This window comes from Ischnura elegans, chromosome 10, assembly GCF_921293095.1.
Source record: "Ischnura elegans chromosome 10, ioIscEleg1.1, whole genome shotgun sequence".
NCBI lineage: Eukaryota > Metazoa > Arthropoda > Insecta > Odonata > Coenagrionidae > Ischnura > Ischnura elegans.
The window spans coordinates 25,431,446-25,455,156 of record NC_060255.1 but is presented as its reverse complement, the minus strand read 5'-3'; the positions used below and the strand labels follow the sequence as shown (position 1 = coordinate 25,455,156).

General features: G+C 39.8%; 1 protein-coding gene across 1 annotated transcript in view; it reads right to left on the bottom strand.

Annotated features, from left to right (window-relative positions):
- LOC124166631 (hydroxysteroid dehydrogenase-like protein 2) overlaps positions 1 to 23,699 on the bottom strand; it is a 28,517-nt gene extending 4,818 nt beyond the window's left edge. The window contains exons 1-8 of the mRNA XM_046544249.1: positions 23,447 to 23,699; positions 22,917 to 23,080; positions 20,892 to 21,105; positions 14,504 to 14,709; positions 13,841 to 14,038; positions 10,760 to 10,942; positions 9,497 to 9,625; positions 2,873 to 3,033 (exon numbers count right to left, since the gene is read on the bottom strand). Coding sequence (XP_046400205.1) covers positions 2,921 to 3,033; positions 9,497 to 9,625; positions 10,760 to 10,942; positions 13,841 to 14,038; positions 14,504 to 14,709; positions 20,892 to 21,105; positions 22,917 to 23,080; positions 23,447 to 23,460 — 1,221 coding nt within the window. The 5' untranslated portion in view covers positions 23,461 to 23,699 and the 3' untranslated portion in view covers positions 2,873 to 2,920. The remainder of the gene's footprint in view (positions 1 to 2,872; positions 3,034 to 9,496; positions 9,626 to 10,759; positions 10,943 to 13,840; positions 14,039 to 14,503; positions 14,710 to 20,891; positions 21,106 to 22,916; positions 23,081 to 23,446) is intronic.
- Between the last annotated feature and the right edge of the window lie 12 nt (positions 23,700 to 23,711).

Here is a 23,711-nt window from a genome sequence, read left to right as displayed (position 1 = left end):
GCAAGCTGGTTCATAAATACAAAGCCATTGAAGTCAACAACAGTGAGGACATTACAATCACAGTTCAATCATGGGCCTAATCATCAAACTAGTGATTTGTTAGGAGGAACAATGATAAAATGTTTATGAAGCAAGGTTCAGTTGGCATGCAGGCTCATAAATACAAAGCCATTGAAGTCAATAACTGTGAGGAAATTAAAATCATAGTTCAATCATGGGCATAATCATCAAACAAGTGATTTATTAAGAGGAGCAATGATAAAATGTTTATGAAGTAAGGTTCAGTTGGCATGCAGGTTCATAAATACAAAGCCATTGAAGTCAACAACAGTGAGGAAATTAAACTCACAGTTCAATCATGGGCCTAATCATCAAACAAGAGATTTCTTAGGATTAGCAATGATAAAATGTTTATGAAGTAAGATTCAGTTGGCATGCAGGTTCATGAATACAAGGCCATTGAAGTCAACAACAGTGAGGAAATTAAAATCACAGTTCAATGATGGACCTAATCATCAAACTAGTGATTTCTTAGGAGGAGCAATGATAAAATGTTTTAGAAGTAAGGTTCAGTTGGCATGCAGGTTCATAAATACTAGGCCATTGAAGTCAACAACAGAGAGGTGAATAATATCAAGTTCAATCATGGGCCTAGTCGTCACTCTAGTGATTTCTTAGGAAGAGAAATGAAAAATGTTTAAGAAATAAGGTTCAGATAGAAAGCAGGTTCATAAAAACAAAGCCATTTAAGTCAACATAAGTGAGGACATTTAAATCACAGTTCAATCATGGGCCCAATCGTATCACAAGTGATTTGTCAGAGAGAGCAATGATAAAATGTTTATGAAGTAATGTTTAGTTAGCATGCAGTTTCATTATTACAAAGCCATTGCAATAAAAATAAGTGAGGACATAGATAGCACAGTTAAACTATGGGTATAATAAGAGGAAGTTTTATGGAGAAACCTGTTCCAAAAAAGGAATCTGAAGGGAATGTATGGGAACGGAGTTCCTATTTCAGAGTTCGATAAGACCACCGAATAACATTGAGAAACGCTTAATTTCTCCTCATCGTCATTTTCCTCGGTGGGACCATCGCCTTGTTAGTGTTTTCCATGACGCTTTACAAGTTGAAAATTACGATAGAGCTCTAAAATGAAGTTAATAATGAACCAGCGGAATAGATAAATGTGCACCAATGTATTGGAGAGTGGTTCAAAAAACGATATATATTAATGAAAAAGAGCACTACATACGGAAAATCCTCTGTACTGTGACGTGCAAATACGATACTTAATAACTCGAGAGATATTACGGAAAAATATAGCAGAAGATGGAGCAAAATAGCCATATAACGCTCGTTGCGATCTAATCTAGCAACATACTATCACCAATGTGTCGGCCATCTTGGAAAATTACGTCACCGACGCTAGCGCCGCTAGTGGTGATTTGAGTCGCCAATACGTACCGATCCATCGCAAGTAATACCGCACAAGCTTCTTCCGGTACAGGACTTTAAAATCCTGGATAATGCCTTGGTCCAAGGGCTGGGACTTGCTAGTCGAGTTCGGGGGTAAAAAGAGGACTCGAACATTAGCCAATTTTAGATCTTCCACGAATTTATGGACGGTGGCATTATCCATTATTAAAACAATTTTGCGGTTGTCTCCAGCAATTTTTCTCTGTAGACGTGTAACCATTTGCTGGAAAATTTCTCGGGTCATCCAGCAGTTTTTATTTGCATGGTAAAAAACTGGGAGGGCTTCCAATTTTACATGTTTTAAGCACCGTGGCCTTTCAAATTTCCCAATGACAATGGGCTTATTTTGTCCGTGCCCGTTTGGTTGACGCACAGCCCCACAGTAACACGCACTTTACTCTTTTTCCCCCCATGGCACCTTTGCCCTTTGAAACCCAGGGTTGCGTCAGGTAATGCATTAAAAAATAGCCCAGTTTCAGGGGCCAGCGAGGGTGAGCTCGTCGAGGAAAGGGTCCCGGATTAGGGACCCTTCGAAGTGCTTCGGCGAAAAGTAGTCAAGTAGTCTTCGAAGTACGTTCACAGCAGTGCAAAGGGTTAATTAGGGGTGTACGAAATACTCCGCGCGACCTTCCTGACATGTTAAACTACGAATTATTGTCGATGCTATGTTTACGAACAGGCACGTAAATAGGGGCATAATGTCAGCTGCGTTATTTTAACTGAGCTCCTACTCCCCCTAAATTCCCACAGTGAGGTTTTTGGCGACCCATTTCTCTCCAAAGTTGCATTATCATTTACGATTTCGCACTTTTGATGGACCACAGTTGAAAGCGCTGATTTTTTAGCTACTTACGCCGGCGTAACTAGTTTTGTTGACAAATTTTTCGCCGTAGTTCGTATAACCGAATGCCATTTGCTCCTAGGGACCGAGCCGAGGTTCGTAAATTCAAAAAATTTCGTATAATCGAAACTTCGTATAATCGAATAGTGCCATGTATTTAGCATAGGCTTTTCACCGGGACCGCAATATCACTTCGTATAATCGAAAACTTCGTAAAATCCTGCTTCGTAAAATCAAGAGTTTACTGTAATACACAAAATATTTTAAAGCAGTTTTTTAAATGAAAAAATATCTTATTTTTTACAATAAAATATAATTTAAATAAAAAATTATTAACTGAAATCGACTTATTAATTTGACGAAATTTGAAGATTTTAGTCATTATAAAACCTTACCTCTATCTTATGGGTTAGGTAATTCATTTCTTAGGTAATGTAGGACCTTAAATGAGGACCCACTTAATTTTAAAAAAATAAGACAATCATAGAAATAGAGGCTTTGTTTTCTTTCCCCATTCAACATAATTCAATCAGTAAAATACAAATACATACCAATATGATGGAATTATTGTTTATGGCCCCATTTTGTATGTTCTGAAATCAAAGCTTGGATTTCAGTTGTCCCATCAATTTTTCCAATTTCATTGCCTTCTGAAGATTGCCTGAAATTTTCAACTTTCCAGTCATAAATGCTGCTGCAGGCTTCAGCTTGCCTGAAATGACAAAGAAAACAGTAACTAAATAAGCAGCATACAAAAAGAAACATAAGACCCTTGATTTTTAACTTTACAAAGAATAAACTATGACATTTGCCGCATTCCTGAAGCTAAAGCTTGGGCATTCACCATTCATTTTATTCAAGGAAATAATAACTAGCCGGAGGCCTTGATAGGGTCACCCACTAGTGCACCTTGAGTGCAAAAATTCAACAAACGTAAAATCATTTGCCTTGTTCAAGATTTGCAGCTAGATCCCCTGAATGCATGCCAGGCACTCCAACCACTCAAGTTGCCTAGGCATCTTCCTCTCCAGAGTACAAAGCACTAGGGTATTCAAGCCCATATGGAAGGCATAATATGTATTGCCATCAAATGCAAAAATAGCAGTAAATCACAGATACCTAACTTTTAATCCCTTAAATATTTGCATAATTCATGCACAATATAAACTTGTAATAACAGTGGGTCCTTGCTCCATATCATAACTTCATTAATGATAACATCAGCATACTTACTGGACCTTTTTCATTAAAATTCACCATTGCCAAACAATTTTGTCTAGTAATGTCTTGAAAATTGTGCATAGGTAAAATATGACATTGGCTTAGTATGCAAAAAGTTGCTGGGCACAGTACCAAATAAGATAGGAACTTTAACTGATTATAAGACTCATATGTACTTACAAAATACAGCCAAGTACTACAAATTTATCACTCAATTCAAAACTGAGTAAGTATGACAGCTACTTTAATCTATGTAAAGTACCAAACTGCAGCATGATGGGCATCAAATTAATTATGACAAATAAAGAAGTACACTAAACATCTATGTAATCACACTATGAAACCCAGGCTGTAACCATTAAACTATAACAAACTTACTCAGCATGCTATTTTTTACATAATGGAAAGGTATAACAAAATTAAGCCTGAAGTTATTATTAGTAATATGTATATTAAAGGAATTTCCTACCACTTACAACCATTAACCCTGCAGCATATGCAAACCGTAGCAGATTATTGTATGCGTAGGTAGTATACCTGTCAGGATAGCAATGCCAATTACATCTACATCTACATCTACATAATACCCCGCAAGCCGCCTAAAAGGCGTGTGGCAGGGGGTGTTAGGACACCAGCCGTTTACAGCTATTAAAAAAAAAAAAAGAAGAAGTGCTCTAACGAGGTTGGGACAAGCGTTTATTAAAGTCCTTTATTGTTCGGGGGAAAAACGAATTCTTATATCTATCCGTTCGGCTAAAAATCTCTCTTAATTTATCGCTTCTGTCGGACCTGGAAATATAGTGTGGCTCTAAGATTATGTTCTCTGTGTCGCTCTTAAATATATCCATTCTCAATTGCTCAAGCAATCTAAGCCTAGCGCGCAGCCTCCGAGTCTCCAACGGCTCCCAGCCTAATTCGCTTAACATCTGGGTAACACTGTCTGTACGCCCGTAGCGGTTTTTGACGAAACGCGCAGCCTTCCTTTGTATCTTATTCAGCTCGCGGATTAAGTCTTTCTGCACTGGATCCCATACACTCGCTGCATATTCAAGGTGCGGTCGGACGAGAGCGAAATAGCACCTTTCTTTTACTTTCTCATCCGAAAATCTTCCCACAATACGCTTGACGAATCCTAATTTCTTCAGGGCTATGCCGCAAATATTCTTTATATGAGTTCCCCACGTGAGGTTCGAGGTTATCGTAACTCCCAGGTACTTCACTTCGTCTGTTGCCTTTATGTTAATGCCATCCACTGCATAAACATTGTTAGTGTTGGACGAATTCCGCAAAAAATGTACCGCCATGCATTTGCTCAGATTAAGTTCGAGTCCCCACTCTTGACTCCACAAATGAACGTTGTTTAAGTCCGATGATAGATTTTCATAGTCAGAGTGATCACTAATTTCGCGGTAGATGACAGCGTCGTCAGCAAATAAACGTATTTTACTGCTAATGCGGGAGCAGAGATCGTTAATGTATATAATGAACAACAGGGGGCCGATTACGCTTCCTTGTGGAACACCTGATGTAACTTTTACAACATCAGAGCTAATTCCGTCAAGAACTACTTTTTGTTTACGATCTCTGAGGAAGTCGCGTATCCAGTTTACAACTGTTTCGTTTAATCCGCATGACTGTAATTTGTATAAAAGTTTGTTGTGAGGTACAGTGTCGAAAGCTTTCTTAAAATCTAGAAATAGTGCGTCAACTTGTCTTTTCGATTCACCAGATTTTATAACGTCGTGAAGAAAGAGCGCGAGCTGTGTTTCGCAGGATCTATTTTTTCGGAATCCGTGCTGACAGTCATGGAGGAAGTTACGTCTGTCCAAGAAAGTCATGATATTACTAACAACGATATGTTCAAGTATCTTGCCTATAATTGATGTTAGGGAAATTGGACGGTAGTTGCCTGGGTCATTTCTGTTTCCCTTTTTGAAAATGGGTGTAACACTTGCAATTTTCCAGTCGGGCGGTAACTTCCCTTCGGAGAGTGACTTCTTGAATATGATCTCTAAGTAAGGCGCGATCTGTGGAGCTAACTCTTTGAGGACACGCGCGGGTATTCCCTCCGGACCCGGAGATTTACTATTCTTATTCGATTGTAGTTGTTTAGTTATCCCATCACGTTTTATAGATATTTCTTCCATCAAATCCTCAGTATATGGGATGTCTAAATTGAATTGAGTATCGTCAGTAGTGTATACACTTTCGAAGTGGGCATTTAAAGTGTTAGCTTTGTCTATATTTTCGGTGACAAGTTTACCATCTTTATCAAATAACGAATCTACGGTTGAATGTTTTCCCTGAAGCTCTTTCGCGTACGACCAAAAGGATTTCGGATTTTCTTCGAGTAATTCACCAAGTACTTTTTTCTTAAATTTTCGCATTGCAGTTCGCATTGATTTCTTGGTTATTGAGCGTTGAGCAGCGTAACTTTCTTTAGCTTCAAGTTCCTTCGATTTATTACGAGACGTGATGGACTTTCTGTACAAGTTGTATAGTTTTCTCTGTTTCCTAAGTTCTCTTCTGACATCGTTGTTGTACCAGCGAGGTTCCTTATTATCACATTTCAGTTTTTGCGGAATATGTTCGTTGATTCCTTGGCGCAGAATTTCTAAGAAACGTGTCCATATTTCATCTGTGCTTTGGTCCTTTGATGTAACAACGAATTTTTTGTAGGAGTCATTAAGCATCTCGCCAAATTTAGTGAAGTTACATTTATCGAATAGGTAAATATTGCGTTTTGGTTTTACGGCTGACACCACATCAACTTTTAACGTTGCAAATATTACTCTGTGGTCGCTTATACCGTCAATAATATCGACTTGTTTTATCAACTTAGGATCGCTTACTGCTAAAAGGTCTAATAGCTTGTTTCCTCTCGTAGGTTTGTCAACTACTTGGGCGAGAGAGTGATTTGCAAGTATGTTGAGTAATACCTCGCTGATTTCTTTATTCCTTGAATTCGGTTTTACAGTGTAAGTATCCCAGTTTATGGATGGAAGATTAAAATCTCCCCCGATTACTATTACACCTTTACTGTCTCTCTTAGTAAATGCGGATATTTGATTTTCTAGAAGGTACATAATATCGACTTCGGAGTTCGGCGGTCTATAAAAAGAGCAAACATGAATACTCCTTTTGTTTCGTTGTTTAATTGTACACCATACGCTTTCAATTTCGTTGTCAATTATTTCGTGAGCGGCGCTTTGTAAATGGGATTTAACGGCAATAAAAACTCCGCCACCTGTTCTATTGCGTCGATCGCATCTGTAAATTTTATATTCTGGAGGAAAAACTTCGCTGTCGCTTATATCTTCCGTAAGCCAGCTCTCTGTCCCCATGACCACGTCTGCGTCCTGAAAAATATGCTCGATTTCGGCGCGCTTGTTTTTTACGCTACGGCAATTAACTACAACAAGGTTAATGTCATATTTTGTAGTTAGAGTTTCGGTTGGTTCTTTTCTAGGCTTTTGTATACTCAGCGGGAGAATTTTATTGGCAGTACTAATAATATTTGATATTTTTTCTTTCCCTGGAGCACGCGTTTTGGGAATAATGACGCTATTGTCCGGCGTTAACGCTTCTAAGCTTACTTTCTTGTTTATTTCGCATTGCGGATTTCCTCGGAGGCTACGTTCAATTAAATCTTTGATAACCCCGCTAGATGACCTACCCTCTAGTCTAAAAAATACCTACAGTGCTCAAAAATCCTACGAGCCACCCGTTCCGACGCCTCTTTGGAATAATGCACCCCAGACGAATTGAGGGGAGCCCGGCACGATCTAAGCACCGGCCGAAGATCCACGAACTCTGCCCCAATGCTCACACAGAGTTCCCACAGCCTCTTGTTGATCCAGGAAATCCTGTCCCAAACTCGAGGGCCGCAGTCCGTCCGTGGAACAATGCTACAGATGGACAGTCGCATATCAACACCAGTGCCCCTCCGAACGCGTTCCACTTCCGAGCTTAGATCCCTGAAGGAATTTAAGATCTCATCAGCTCTGCGTACGGAGGCATCATTAGTGCCGACATGGGCCACCACCCGCAGTCTAGAACAGCCCGTGTCCTTCACCGCTGCTTTTACCGCCGCCGTAGTGTGGGATACAAGACCTCCTGGGATACACCAGGAAGAGACCCGTTGGTCCGCTCCGTCTCTCCTTGCCCTCTTCTCCAACTGGGGGAAAATCCGCCGGACGTTGGAACTCCCTAACAGAACAATCCCCGCCCTCCCTCCCCGGCTGCCTCTCGAAGCTGCATCCCTCGCGACAGGGGGTTCCTTCACGACCTCGCCAATTAGCTCCCCGGAATTGTCCTCCGACAAGACCTCGAAGCTGTTGTGAACGGGGATGGGGTTAGCCTTCGCTTCCCCCACTCCCCGATTTGGCCGTGCCACCGCCCCCCGCCCTTGGGGTACAACCACCCACTCGGGCCTCAGGTTATGAGTAATCCCCCGACCCGAAGACTGCACCGTCCTCTCCAAGGTCTCCGCGCAGGCTACCGCCCCCGAGCTTGCTCGAGACTCCACCTTGGAATTGCGAGGACCCTTAGAGGGGACGCTACGATCCCCGGACCGTGGGATTTCCACAAAACCCGTTACCCGGGCGTGTATTTCTGCCACCAATTTCTCGAGTTCGGTGACGCGTGCCTCAAGAAGGTCGCTTTTCGCCTTACTCTTGATCTTGGTGACGGAAGATCGGCCAGCCATACTACTCTAGCGGCTTTATCGGCTTAATAAAAACGCTATGAAATTACAGAAATCGATAATAATGATACAAATATTGCGTAAGAAAAAGTTAGTTTTCTAAACGAGTTAGTTAAGACAGGTAATAATGATGAAGAACAAGGGTGAATGATAGAGCTCGCACACAAATGAAGGATCAAGTAACTTTTAGGAATTAACACTAATACCTTAAATCTATCAATAAGTTCTAATAGTATTATAACTAGGCAATCTTTACAACAATTAAGGCAACTTGAAATAAGGAAGAGAGAAGAGAAATTAGAAGCAAGTAAGTTGGTCAGCGACTACTTATCCGTTTCCCCGTCGCGTGGCAGGCACAGCAGCAGCTACAGGACCAGGCGGCTTCACAACACTACTTCACTATTACACTTTTACTACTCTTACTACTTCGCAAAATATGATTAGTAGAAGTACACACTAAAATCACTACACTAAGAAAAACGGAAGCAACGGCGTGAAAGCCCAAATTGATCGCTGTCGGTCAGTGAAGAACCGGTTTCAGGAGCGCACGGCAAACACAACCTCACTCTACGAGAGCTGGTCAGAGAAAGATTAGAGGATCGCAGATGCAGTTCTCAACTTAAATCATTAATTGGTTACAGAAGATGCGATTTACGTCTTAATTTGATAATAGTCGGTCCATTTCCCCAAAACCTCTACATTTGAGTAGTGTACATACCAGATTCACACAGGCCTCTATACACGGAGAATGATCATGCGAATGAAATCATTCGCGGTGAATAAAGAAAAAAAATTGCAAATGAACTGTCCGGTGCATGTTTATTCAATGAAAATTGGAAAATGTTCTATTTTTCCCACATGATCCCATGAATAATGGCAGTGCCAATGATTTCATTCGCATAATCATTCGCTGTGTATGGTGGCCTAAAGAAACTTGACTGAATCAAGAGACCATTTTTCTCCGTTCTTTAAAGAGTTAGCTTAAATCATCACTAAGAAAATGCCAAATCTTGCATTTCAAAAAAAAAGTTCAAGAATAGCATTGAAGATATGGATATATCTTTTTCAATCATTTAAATTAACATTGGAACCATCGCGTTTTCTGTTCATGGTACGCACGAAATCCTTGCAAGCCAACATTGTGCATTACTATAGATTTGTTGTGTTGCAGCATATAGTATCTCAGTTTTAAATGAAATAAAGAATGGGGGTGACTGTTACATTTTCTCTATATTTATGCAAACCTTACCTGAAAACATGGCAGCAAAGTCTTTGGCTGTCATGGTCAAAGTCGCATCAGGTGCAGATGGTGGTTCACCCTTCCCAGCAGATCCTTTGCCACTTTTCAGGTCCACAAAGTATGAACCAGCTTGGTCACCTGTAACAAAATTTAGTAGAAAATATTTGAAGCCAAATTGGGATTTTGGAGGAGGCACCTTGTTCATCTTTGATACAGCTCTAGAATCATTATACATGTAGGCAGTGGTGCAACTAGCAAAATGCTTTGGGGGGAAATTGGGAGAGGACATGGGGGGCAGGCAGTCCGGGCTACATCACCGGTTGGTATTCAGTGACTCATCTCATTGCCATGATATTAATGAATTATATTTAACTTTAAGCAGATGCAGTTATTACATGTCACGACTAGGCAATAGTTTTAAATATTTTTAAAAATTTCTATGTGCCTTTGAGGAGGGATCTATCCCCCTCATAGTTACATCATTGCATAAAGGCATCCATGGCTTTACCTGCACACAATACAGGATTTTGTAGACAAACATGCAAATTCATCTCTTTTATTTGAAAAATAAATGAAAAATCTATGTAAAATACAATTTATAAAGTGGAATTCAAAATATTGTTCTTATGATACTTAATCACAGTTAATATGTGTTTCCTGAAATGAATGAATACACTTGCAGTGGCAGCTAATTTGGATTACAATGGGTCATACCATCATCACCAGAGCAGCACCATGCCATTTCTGCCCCAACGACCTAATGCAAAACATGCCTCAACTACTTTTCAGCATTGAACATTTGGTGTGTACCTTGCAGTATCAAATGCAAAATAAAATGTTAATGTTTTATAACCATTATATAAAAGGCAAATCTGTGAACTTACTCTACTCCTCCTCAGTATTTTTGATAATGAGAAATACTTAATAATAGCAATGATTTTCTGATATCCAATTTGATTCAATGAAATGGTGGAAATTTGCAAAGTAATCTCTCTGATGATTCAAGTCAGCAAACTGTGATTTAATTCTTATTTTTTCACAAGAAAACTGAAATAAGGTTACTTTAAAAATCATAAATTGTGATACAACCCTTGAATTTCCATATGATAAATGATACTTCCAATGAAGACTGTGAGATTGGCATGGTTAGGGATCACAGTTTTTGCCATTGACTAAAATTTTTTATGAACTAAAATTGGTGCCATGGGCAATGACATTGACAATGTAAAAGTAAACACTTTTCAATTTAATAAAAGTTAAAGAAGAAAATACCTTTCAAGGTGAAGAGATATGATGCTTGAATTTTGTTGACAAGCTCTTCACTCAAATTATTTTGAATAGCTTTGAAAATGCTTTCGAAATCTCCACCACCACCACCTCCAGTACTCTTCTTCTTGAAAATTTCCTCAGCAGGAGTGTCCAGGAAGAAATCAGGCATGAGTCCATCCTTATTACCTAAAAAAAAATTTAACCATCAACAACACAATACTACAAACATAAAATACACATGCTACATTATCTATGATCCGTGGTCACAAACAAGAGATTTCAGCACACTAGAGCAGGGGTCAACAGCTTGTAGTTCATACCAGTGACGCAGCGTTTTGGGGGATAAACCCCCCCCTCCCAGAGCTCAGAGAAATTTTTAAGTTTTATTCATTTTACTTAATTGGATTGATATTACTAATAGAATAGAGTAAGGATGAATAAACTATCTCTCAAAAAGTCGTAAAACTCACCATTTTGAACCATTTATCTTTCAAATTTAGCAATTTATTTATTTCGCACCTACCGCTTATCCTGGTGGGAATTCCATGCCCCCACAAACCCCAGTATTAGTTGCACCTAAACCCTCCCAGACTTAATTCCTAGCTGCACCCCTGGTTCATACAACTATAAGCAGTTAATTAATAGTTAAATAATACAATTATACAAATATGATACAAATAATTGCTTAATTTTTTATGCATTAATCATTTATTTGTCCATATTTCAAGAAAATTCAAACTTTGCATCTCTAGAAGTAAAGGACATTCTATTACAGCTGGTTTACTTCACTCTTGTTGAGAGATAGCATGGCAACTAATAGCAAGCATTACATTTGATGGTGAGAATATAGTACTCTTATTTGCAGAGTTTTTATTACAAAACCCAAGGGTTGGACTGCCTCTGAAAACTTTCCCACTGTCCCTATATTGGGATTTTTCTTCCTCATAGAAAAATCTCCCCGGGATGGTGGTAGAAAAATTGCGTACGCTTGGTATCGCTAGGTAGGGCCTCCTTTGCTTCTATAGCACTGGAGTGTTTTAACCCTATTCCCCGCCCTTCCATCCCTTTTCCTTTCCCTGGAGGCGTCGGCGGGCTCCGATCGCGACGGCGCCTCTCTCCCTTTTCCTTCCTCTCCAGCCCCCTCCCCGGGATTCCTGGCGTATAAGCCCCTGGCTTGGTTCCGGGCCCCGGTGGTTGTACCCTTAGCAGGGTTTGCTTTGAACCCTGAGAGTTCTTGCCTCTGAAAACTATCTAGCGATTTGATCTATGGATTTTTCTTCCTCATAGGAAAACGCACTAAAATCGCTGGCACATTAATTGCGTAAGCTTGGTTTTGCTAATAGTAGGACCCGCCCGCCTTTGTGACGGTGCGGGACTCCTCGTCCCCTCCCTTCCTTTCCTATCCTTCCCCTGGAGGCGTCGTCGGGCTCTCATCGCGGCGGCGCCTCCTTCTTTGTTCCTTCCCGTCCTTCCCCTTCTGGGTGCAGAGGAGAAAAGCTCGCGCTTACAGTCCCTGCTCCAGGAGTGTAACCTTGCGAACCCGCCCTTGAGTCTCGTTTCCACTGCCTCTGAAAACTATCTAACGATTTAATCGTTGGATTATTCTCCCTCATAGGATAATCCTCCAAAATCGTTAGAATAGCAATGGCTGTTGCATGGTTTTGCGGATGGTTTTTGTGATACCTTTGTGACAGTGCAGGATCCCTCGTCCCATCCCTTCCTTCCCTATCCTGTCCCAGGAGGCGTCGTCGGGCTCCTATCGCAGCAGCGCCTCCTTCCTTTTTCCTTCCAGTCCTCCCCCCTTCTGGGGTGCATAGGTGATAAGCTAACGCTTCCAGACCCTGCCCCCAGAAGAGTAACCGGCGAGCCCGCCCTAGGGTTTTGTATCCACTGCCTCTGAAAACTATCTAGCGATTTGATCGTTGGATTATTCTTCCTCATAGAATAATCCTCCAAAATCGCTGGCACTGCAACGGTTTTTCCTGGTTTCTATAGTGGTAGGACCCGCCCGCCTTTGTGACGGTGAGAGATTCCTCGTCCCATCCCTTCCTTCCCTATCCCGCCCCAGGATGCGTCGTCGGCCTCCTATCGTGGCAGCGCGTCCTTCCTTTCTCCTTCCTTGTCCTCCCCCTTCTGCAGTGCAGAGGTGAAAAGCCTGCTTACAGACCCTGCCCCAGGAGTGTATCCTTGCGAGCCCACCTTGGAGTCTCGTTCCATTTGCCTGTGAAAACTTTCCTGGCATGACAAGCATCTGAACTCTCAACAAGTGTATCTGCAACATAACGACTTTACCAATTGGGTAAATCCCTAATCTCAATTAGAAAATCAAATATCTGCATTTACATCGAGAGACAGCAAACATGTAATAATTATTTGGGTAGATTTCAATCTCCCATCTAGAAATTTGAATCCTTACACACTCAAACTGAATACAATGAATAGAGCCGACCGACCAATGTGGGTAAAAATCGCCAAAATACAAACTACGTACAATTTTCCATGTTACTGTCTGACTGAGCTGTCAAAGGATGTAGCAGCTTGAACTAAGCTTACTGCTAAGGAAATTGATATGCTTAGCCCAAGACATTTTACAATTGAAAAATAAGCCCTTCTAATGTTAAAACTTTGCATTCAGAAAATCAACTTAACTTTCAGCACTGCAAGCCGATTTTGTATTTTTCTTCAGACATGCCTTGAAAACACTTCAATAAATCCCTGATAAAAATTACTTGACAGGTGTATTTTTTAAACAGTAGATACATTCTATTTTATGCAAAAAATCATGTTATATTGATGCTTGGCCTTTTGTAAAGTGGGAAACTCAAAACCAGCATTAGATTGAATAATGCTGTTCCAATAGAAGTTTTGTCATGTTTGCATGTTTTAAAGTAGATAATGAAATTGTATTGACATTGCAATTGGCATTCTATTATCATTGGCAGGCAGCTTAGTGATGCATTTCATTCATTAGAGCACCATAGGTGTTAGTTATTTTTATTTAATCAGCAAAAAACTCAATCTTAAGCTCGTAAATGAATTGTATTTATGCAGTAAAATGTTGAAGTCGATATATTTTGTACTTACTGGGATCACATGCATATTGATCCAAATCTGTGACACCAGCCTCCTTAAGAACTTCTTCATCGATTAGAAATTTTCCAGTGCATGATGATGCATCACGCTGAAAAACTGCATAAGCTGCATCAGCCATAATTTCTGGCTTTCGGGAATGTTTAGCTGCTTCCGAACCTGTCAGCATCTCCATTGCAGCAGTTAAAATTGCTACAAGGGATTAAAAATCTATTAAAGTAACATATTTTTAAAATTTAAAGCAGAGGTTCTCTTGATAATTTTTCCACTTCTTAGGTTAACAATGTAAAAAATCTCAACCATTGAGGGTTGAGGCATAAATAATTATAACGTAATGTAATTTAGAATCATTGTGTAAATAGAAAATTGAATCAATTGAAAGTGATATATGTACTATTGAAACATTATGCTGCTCTTCTAGGACATGAGTTTGCATTTGAGCAAAAAAAGAACATACTAAATTTAGTTCAATATGTAGTTTTATACAGCTTACATGACAAAATATTTATTTATCGGAGAAAATTTTAAAGGATCATTTAAAGCAGCATACATTTCAAGCTATAAATTGCGTAAGCTGAACCCCATAGATTCAAATGCAGCTTGAGTTAGGCACAATTTGGAGATGATCCAAACATAAAAATAATAAATTGACCTCACCTGTCCTTGGCCATAATGCATTGACGGCAATACCATCCTGGCGAAATTCTTCAGCCATACCCAAGACACACATAGACATCCCATACTTGGCCATGGTGTATGCAACATGATTTTTGAACCATATAGGACTCATATTTAAGGGGGGAGAGATGTTCAGAATATGAGGAGACTTCCCCTTCTTCAAATGAGGCAGGCACATTTTGGAGCTAAAAGAGGATATGAAGTTAGTTTTTTTAATTATACTTATCAAGGATACCTTACCAGAAAAATATCAAAAAGTACAAATTAAATTGTAATCACAGGGGCTAACGATGATTTATTTTTACAATATGGCACCAAGAAAGTTATTCCTAGTAGCCGGCATGTCATTTTGTTTTCCAATAAAACTTACATAATATAAAACTTTCTTGTCTACAGAAAATAAATAGAGTCACATGAAATTAACAAACACATCGGCAAATTAGATCTGCTTGGACAATAAGTTTATGCCAATGATTCAAACCATACAGGAAATTGCTCCCTCACCTTAAGCTAGAAATATTTCAAGGGGAACATAAGGCCATAGGCAGATTTAGGGGGGATTCCCCACATCCATGAGAAATAGACATGATTTTTGACATGGTTAACATTACATAAGCTTTGTTTTTTGTATTATTGAGCCATAATAATTTAATTTCACACTACAGTAGACTCTCGTTATTACGAAGTTCACGGGACCGAAAAACCGGAGGTTCGTAATAACGAAGTTCGTAAGAACGTTTTTTTAAGGAATCGTCGAAAAAAAACAGTATATAATAAACGAGTTTATATTACGTGAAAATATATATAAATAGGAAAATACGTTTCAGTTCCTCGATAGAATAATGCAGTATGATGCAATCTGTGGGTTGATATCTTCCCGAACGCAGTCAGTCCGATATACGAACTAGATGCGTCCCTAAACCTTGTTCCTAAGTTGATAAACCTACAGTCCGGCCGCCGAGAGTGGTCCGATGATAGGAAGAATGGTCTAGGTGTTTGGGTGGATCAGGCTTATTTCAATGCTCCTTATGAATTTGACGTTGTATGACTAGGCAAGGGTGTATTAGGTGCGTTTGGGGGACAGCGATTGGCTGTAAACCGTGCTGGCCCAGGGTTATCTGCCCCTTTTATTGTGCCGTCATCGGACAAATCTCGCCGGCCGGACTGTATGCAAGGAATCGAGAAGTGCTGTTATCCTTCCGAATGCAACACTGCATTACACGTATGCGCTAAATCCCGAAATTTGACAATTTTGAATGCTCGTACCTCTGAAAATTCGAAAATAGAATGTGCGTAAGAAGACTATACGTCCAATTTACGAGCGGTTAAGAGGGTCACAATGACTCCACAGGAATGAAGCTTACTATATAATGTAGAGTATAAACTGAATAAAGAATCATAACTGACGCTCTTGAGCACAGAACACGAGAAGAAATTAAACGCGGCGCGATTATTAAAACTTATCGTAGTGAATTTCCACCAAAATACCGTTGCTTATGTGTGGAACTTCGTAATAAAGTTCATTTTGTAATCGCTGGGACCGGGATTGAGGTTCGTAATTTCGTAAAAACGAAAATTTCGTAATGACGTTTCTTTTACTATAACTTGTATAGGCCTTTTCGTCGGGACCAACGAGTTGCTTCGTAATAACGAGAACTTCGTAATAACGTTGTTCGTATTAACGAGGGTCTACTGTAACAACTTTCACATTAAAATAAAGAGAATATTTTATATAGTAACTGTTGCATGTTGTTTTTAATCTCAAATATGAGAAGACCGTTTCCCTTTCAGACCCTTGTGACCCCCCAAAAAAACCTTGGATTCACCCTTGCATAAAGCGATGAAGTTTGCTGACAACTAACTGACGATACTGCACCCTGCAAGAATCTGACATGGGCTTAATAAAGGAGTGCATGGCTGTATAGGCTAAAATATTTAATTCCTTGAAAATCGTAGCCCAAACACTAATTCATAGTTAAGAAAAAAACTGAAGCTGTTATTAATCAAGTAAATAAATCAAATAAAAATCAAGTAAATAAAGAAAATTTGACATTAAAATAATAGTAAAAGGGTAATCCCTATTATTCAAATCATATGATTTTGAGGAAGGCAGCAAATAGCTCTATAGGGTCGTCATTACTCTGAACGAATCAGCCTTGAAGACCCAGAACAAAATGATGTAACTTTTTAATCCTTGTTGAGATACCGAGCCAACAGTGGAGATAGTAGGTATTATCACAGACCAATTAATCACTGATGGTGGGAAGATAATGTACACAAGTCCTTTGATTCAAACTGGACTCATTGGTTCATTTGGTCGTTTGATACAATCTAAAATTGTAGAAATCATCAGAAAAGCTGTTTCCTATTCCGTTTTATAAGATGAAACCACAGCTGTTAGCCAAATGTAACAGTTTTCTACTTACTTATGCTATGTAGAGACCCAAAATTTTAAATTCAGATATTTTCTCACATTTGTCCCAGTTAATGACGTAAAAGGAGTAGGCTTGGCTAAAACATTATTGGAGACCTTGTTACCTTTAGGGCTTGATGTCAACCAAACGAGACCAAAGATACAATGGAGCTGCCATGATGAACAGACAACTTAAGGGAATTCAAGCTTCAATCAAAGAAAAACTACCGATGGCCCTGCATACACATTGCTCCTCACGCATGCTAAATTTGGGTTTGTCAGCTGCAAGCAGCATAACTACTAAAAGAACCTGTTTTGGTGACATCAAAGAAGTCTGACTTCTTTCATAAGTTTTCCAAGGGAACAAAAACATTAAAATCTGCAATAATAGAATTTCGTTGTGACCAAGAAAACAACACTTATTTCACTATGTGAAATGCAGTCAGTAAAAAGACATAATTTGATGATTTTCTTTAGAGAAATTTTGGTACCTTTCAGTAGCGGATACAGAAAAAAGCTCAAAGGGGGGGGGGGGGGGGGGGGCGCAAAGGATATCTTGAGCTACCTTTAATTTTGCCGTAATGACAAATAATTATGTCACATGCAAAGTTTAAGAATGTTTAATTTTAACTGATAATAATGAACAAGACATCGCCATCTTATGATATTAAAAAGTTACAATTGTGGTTCTGCAATGTTAGGCAATGCTGGTGGCCCCGCAAGAGGGGGGCGCACGCCCCTTGCGCCCCCCATATGTGTCCGCCACTGGTACCTTTCCTCCTTTCCTTTTGCAAAATAGAACAATAATCAAATGTGTCAGTAACTCAGGCTTATGCTCAAAGCAGTGGTATCCATCAATTTCCTTTCCTAGTCAACCTTTTGGTTTTGAGCTCCATGCTTTCGACCACACACAACCTATCTGGAAGCTCCAAAACAGAAAAATAAATTGATCTTTCATGAGCTTCAAGTTATGAGTGTCATACATCTGCTGTAAAATGAGTGAGTTAATGCTGATAACTCATTTAAAGTGTTCTATGACAAGGTAAAGCCATTCACCACAAACCTCTGCATCAAAGACGATGTACCAAGAGTTTGCAGCCTGCCGCAATGTCCCTTACACAATAGGGAAAGATTACGTCCGACGACCTGTACATGTGGTATATCTGGACGATTTTTGCAACTGAAGGAATGCTTTGAATAATATGGGAAAATAGTTGCTTCCTTACAAAATGTACTTCTACAATTTTGCATTAAAGTAGATTTCACTTCATCCAGCCAGTCACTGAAAATTTATATGAAGAATATTTGTAAAATAAAGAATTTGTGGAAAGCAAGTTTATGTTGTGGAAAGGAAATTGGAGAACCCTTCAAATCTTCCTGAAACACCGATTGGTTCACTTGAAAATGTGATGAGACATTTCCCCATATAATACATTTTTATTATATGGCATAAATTTTTAGCATTGAAAGTGGAAAATTTGATAACCGTCGAAAGTCCTGGCATATGTCTGCAACACCATGCGGTAGGATTAAAAAAATAAAATGCAGCAAAAATTTTTTATTTAGCCCCGATGCTTAAAATAGAGGTGCGTTTCTTACACGGGTGCGTCTCTTGCGCGTGTTTATACAGTACCGTATTTTCCGGCGTATAAGACGACTGGGCGTATAAGACGACCCCCAACTTTTTTGTTAAAATATATAATTCGTGCTATACTCTCCGTATAAGACTACCCCTTTTCCAACGCACACTACCGGTAAATAAAAAACATCAGATTTGATTTCAATATAGAAATTTTTAATTAATATGCTTATGACATCATGGCATGACATGATAGCATGAAAACGGTCACTAATAAACATAAGTCAGTTCCTCATAAAACATATTAAACTAAAACAGTGCAAGTGGATTAAACTTTTCCTAAAGCAGTCTGATACAAGGAAGTTAACAAACGATAGAGAGAGCTCGCAAGTCACTGCGAGTCAGCAACGCAGTTTCCATTTAAAAACCTTTAAAATCCTCCTGTTCGTCATTTGATATCATCAGTACATCAATAACGTCTTGTTCTACATTTGTAAGGCAATCATCATATGGATCAAATTCCGTATCAGATGGTGTGGTCTCAGCTTCGACTTCCTCTTCATTTTGCCACAAGTAGTCGTCCTCCATACCATCTAACGAATTTGATATGCCACACTTTTTGAAGGACTTGATTACTGTTTTTGCATCAATGTCATTCCAGGCTTTTATAACAAATTTGCACAAAACATCCAACTGTGGAGCACGCATGTTTCCTCCTTTTGTGAATGACTTCTCACCGCTAACCATCCACTCATTCCACTGTTCTCTAATGCGATCTTTAAACGGCTTGTTTAGGCACACGTTACCACGTGACCACGTTTTGAATTCGTTGTCTTGGCAAGTCAGGAGCTCTCGTGATCCGTGTGATGTCTTTAATTTTATAAAGTGAAAATGAAGCACCATCGTAGTGTTTCGGGGTGTGGTGCCCATATTTCGAATGGGAGGTAGTGTACTGCCTTTTGCTTCGTATGTCAGTGTTAAAGCCAGTTGTCTGATTTATATTCCGTGCTCACGCGCCTGTTAATGCATTGCATTCACAACTGTCCTCTGCTGATTGTGTTGAAGTGCCTCCGACCGTTGGTTTAACTGTCTTGCTTGGTTCTCCCTTGGCCTCCTTTTAACATGGAAGTTCACAAAGCCTGGTATATTAGATCTCAGCACTGGGTTAGGGTTAGGGTTCTGCAAATGTGTGAAGTGTTTGTTCAGTGCGGCCACCCCTCCTCCTTGCTGCCACATTCCCGGCGTATAAGACGACCCCGACTTTTTAAAAAAGATTTTAGGTGCTAGAAAGTCGTCTTATACGCCGGAAAATACGGTATTTATGTTTCTTGCATTTTCAAGCATTTGTAAATGAGGACTTTCCTTGAAAACATGTTTCGGGATTTTTCAACCTTAGCTAACATTTGGCTTGCACTGTCAACAAATAGGAAAATGAACCATATGGCAAGTCCAAGGCAGCAATTGGATGGAAGGATGAGCACAATTCAGCTCGTGTTACACCGAGGTCCTCGATAGTGGTGGGCGACAAGAGTTTTTAGGGGGAGAGAAAACTTACAAATTACTATATTAAGCACCATCACAATCTTAATTTTCAACCATAAGAGTTAATGAACACATTTGGCAGCTTTCCTGAAGGAATAGATGGGAGGCAATAGCAGTTTTATTTTCCCTTACCTGGTGACTGTCACGGCATGTGACCTCTCCTTAGCCCGCCATCGCTTAGAACTATGGCAGTACCATTCAACATCGTTCATTTTTGCGCTTCACTTTTAACATATAATACAATGTGGTGTCCATATTACAAAGCCTAGACCTAACTTTACACTGATCTTGGCCTCCCCCACCAGAAAATGTTGTCTATATACGCCACTGACACCATAAGCAAAGGACCATTGAATTAGGGAGTGACCATTCAATGAATGTTAGTATTGGCTGAACATGACCATTCATCAGCCAGTGAAGAAGGGAAGAAGTGTCATACACCCTCATAAACATTGAACACATTCATTGATATCAAAATTTACTATATTTGGCTATGTTTTGTGTAATTGCTTCACAATATTGTCACGTTAATTGCATGGTTCTTCCCTGACTTCTTTGGCTATTAATGCACATGCTTTGAAAACTTGAAATGAAGAGACCAATCGGTAAAGTACTTGGAGTTTGATTGGTTGTGGATGGAAAAGTACCTTAATTAAGTAAAGAAATATTAGGCACCAAGTGTCAACCTATGGATAACAGGAGAAAAAAATCTCATCTTTTCTGCAGAATTGACACAGAATGACCCTTACATTTCCTGATAGTTCAATGGCAGAAATTTCACATTTCAAATTACAATTGGGGAAGGGAATAATAATAAGCAATAAAATACTTACACCAAAAATGTCCCTCGTGTATTAATGGCATGCATGAGGTCATATCGTTTCATATCTGTTGTTAAAGTAGGTGTCAACGAAATAGCACTAGCATTGTTGATGAGGATATCAATCCCACCAAATTTTTGTACAGCAGATTCAACAGCCTTCGCCACTTGAGATTCGTCTCGAACATCAACGATGCATGGAAGGCATTGCCCCCCAGCTGCTTCCACTGCAAGACAAGTGAAATTGCAAACAATAGAATTGCAAAGTGAAAGATTAGAATTAAAAAAAAAACAAGAGATACCTAACAGGCATTAGGTAAAGGATCAAGCCTTAAGTAAATCAATAGGGTAATGATACTCAACACAGCAATAAACAGTGTTCCCACTCTAACTACATTATAAAATTCACGGTTTTTTCCAGGTTTTCCCGGTCTAAATTTCATCTAATTCACTGTTTGTAGATAAGGCATTTTAGGCAGAAATATTGATCACGTGACAATCATCGGCCGCACGTTAACTAAAAATGTAACAAACGCAACAGATGACTTGAATGCAAATGCAGCAATGAAAGTGCTATCTATTATGACATCACCTATAGTCAGCAAAATTCAGGTCCGGCTAAAGGGTGTGAGTGGGAAAATGGAGAGAGCAGGGTGGCAGGGAATTGAAGAAGGGCCTGATTTTTTGCCAGGGTTAATGTCTTCCAATCGCAGGCTTAAGGTCAATGTGGTGTCATGGCACACAGACCAATTAATAATTGTGCTTCGAATTGCAACGCACACACGTCGCGAGAATGAATTGACGAGAAATAGGCGGTTAGGAGTGAAAAAAATAACAAACAATAGGGTTGATTTCCAACAGTATAATACATTTAATAACCAAAGTAAGCTTTAGGAGCAAAGTTAATGTACTCTTGCCGTTGGGAAGATGCCGGGCACGAGGAGTTCCTTCCTTGTCCGAGGTCAGTAGCAGAGAGAGCTGGCCGGCTCGCTTACAGGATAGCAGCCGCGCTCGAAGCAGGCGTGAGAGGGGAGGTGTAGGCAGAGGAGGGGAAACAGGTTTCACACAGACGTTTCACCTTACAATTGGGTAGGTGGTGGCGGAAAGTAATTGAAGTTCACACATGGCATAAAAAGGCCGACACCGTTGGTGAATTCACTATAAATTGTGAGCACTTCACAGGACGCGAGGATCAGCGGCACGCGTGGATCAGGCAGGCACGATGCACTCCAGCGCTTCGCGAGAGTTGCACTCAGGCGCTCGCGAAATCGTCTCCTCGTGATGAAGTCTCGGAGGGATTAAGTCTCGGAGGGATTGAGTCTTGGAGGGATTGAGTCTCGGAGGGATTGAGTCTCGGAGGGATTGAGATCTCGGAGGGATTGAGAAAGTGCCCATTATGGCACAGTATACAGGTGTGCAGAAAAATGCGTAGACAGTATCTGCACGTGACTCAGCCTTGAAACATGATCGAAACATCGGTTTTTCTTTTAATCTGTCTATCGTAGATCTACAATCAAGTTTGAGGGATTTCTAAGGTTTTATAACGAAATTCACGGCTATTTCCAGGTTTTTTCACGGTAGACAAAATTCACGGCTTATTCACGGTTTTCACAGTTGAGTGGGAACCCTGATAAAAACAGAGTGGTTAACCAAATTGACGCAGCTAATGAACAAAACTGGAGGGGGATAGAAAGAGCTTCTTGCAAACTATTACAGGAGAGCAGTGGCATAACTAGGAATACGCCTTGGGGGGGATGGGATGGTGACCCCTCCCCCCAGGCAACATTTTTGAAAAATGACATGCCTGGAAATACATTTTATATAATTCTGGCTCTAAAAACTTAACTCTAAGCAGATGTAGTTATTATGTGTAAAAAATATACAATAGTTTTAAATATTTTTTAAAATTTCTCTGAGGCTTTGGGGGGATAGTGTTAAGCCATTGCAGGAGAGCACCGTGAAAAAGTTGGACTCCCATCCATCCATAACTTTTATCACTTCAACTCAAATCATACTATGTACTTGAAAACAAACGTACCTTCCTTAGCAGCAGTGTAGATAGTTCCAGGAAGTTTTGGATGGGGTTCAGCGGTTTTAGCAGCAATGATTATGTTTGCACCATCTTTAGCGGCTTTCAGGGCAATTGCTTTCCCTATTCCACGGCTGGCACCGGTGATGAAAATTGTTCGCCCTGCTAGTTTTCTAATGGAAACAAGAAAATATCAATAAAATAGCCATATATTGCGTGAAAACTAAAAATATAAAGTATAGATAATTATTTCTTATGGCACGACAATCGGTTTTCTTGGCGGTTGCGAAACACAGTAGACAAAAATCGGAGAAGATAATTATTATTGGGCCTTGTTAGGAAATGTTAATGTTGCAATCGCAAATACGTATACCCTGAGTGTTGAATAGCAATTATGCGAATGAAACGGTTTCTTGCTTTTGAGATACTCCACTTCAGTTACTTTACGGGTAAAGATAAACTTCAGCGGGTTATTTAGCAACTAAAATACTAAACACTATACAAGAGTTACAACTGTGTAGTTTAAATAGTTTACGTACCCGGTGTTGATCATTTTGAGACGACGAAATTTACCTACGCCCAATTCTTCTCACTTGACGGAGTAGAGTTATCTACAATTTATGATTACAGTCTCTGTCCGAGGATCAAGTGCTGCTAGCAAAAAATGTCAGATCAGGAAGTTGTATAACTGCCAGTCATGTCTTTAAATAATAATATCAAAGGTCGCTCCTTCCAGCCGAAAATTGCCAGCAGAGCCAAAATGAAACAAAAGAATGATGGAACGTAAATTAAGATGAGAAAGAT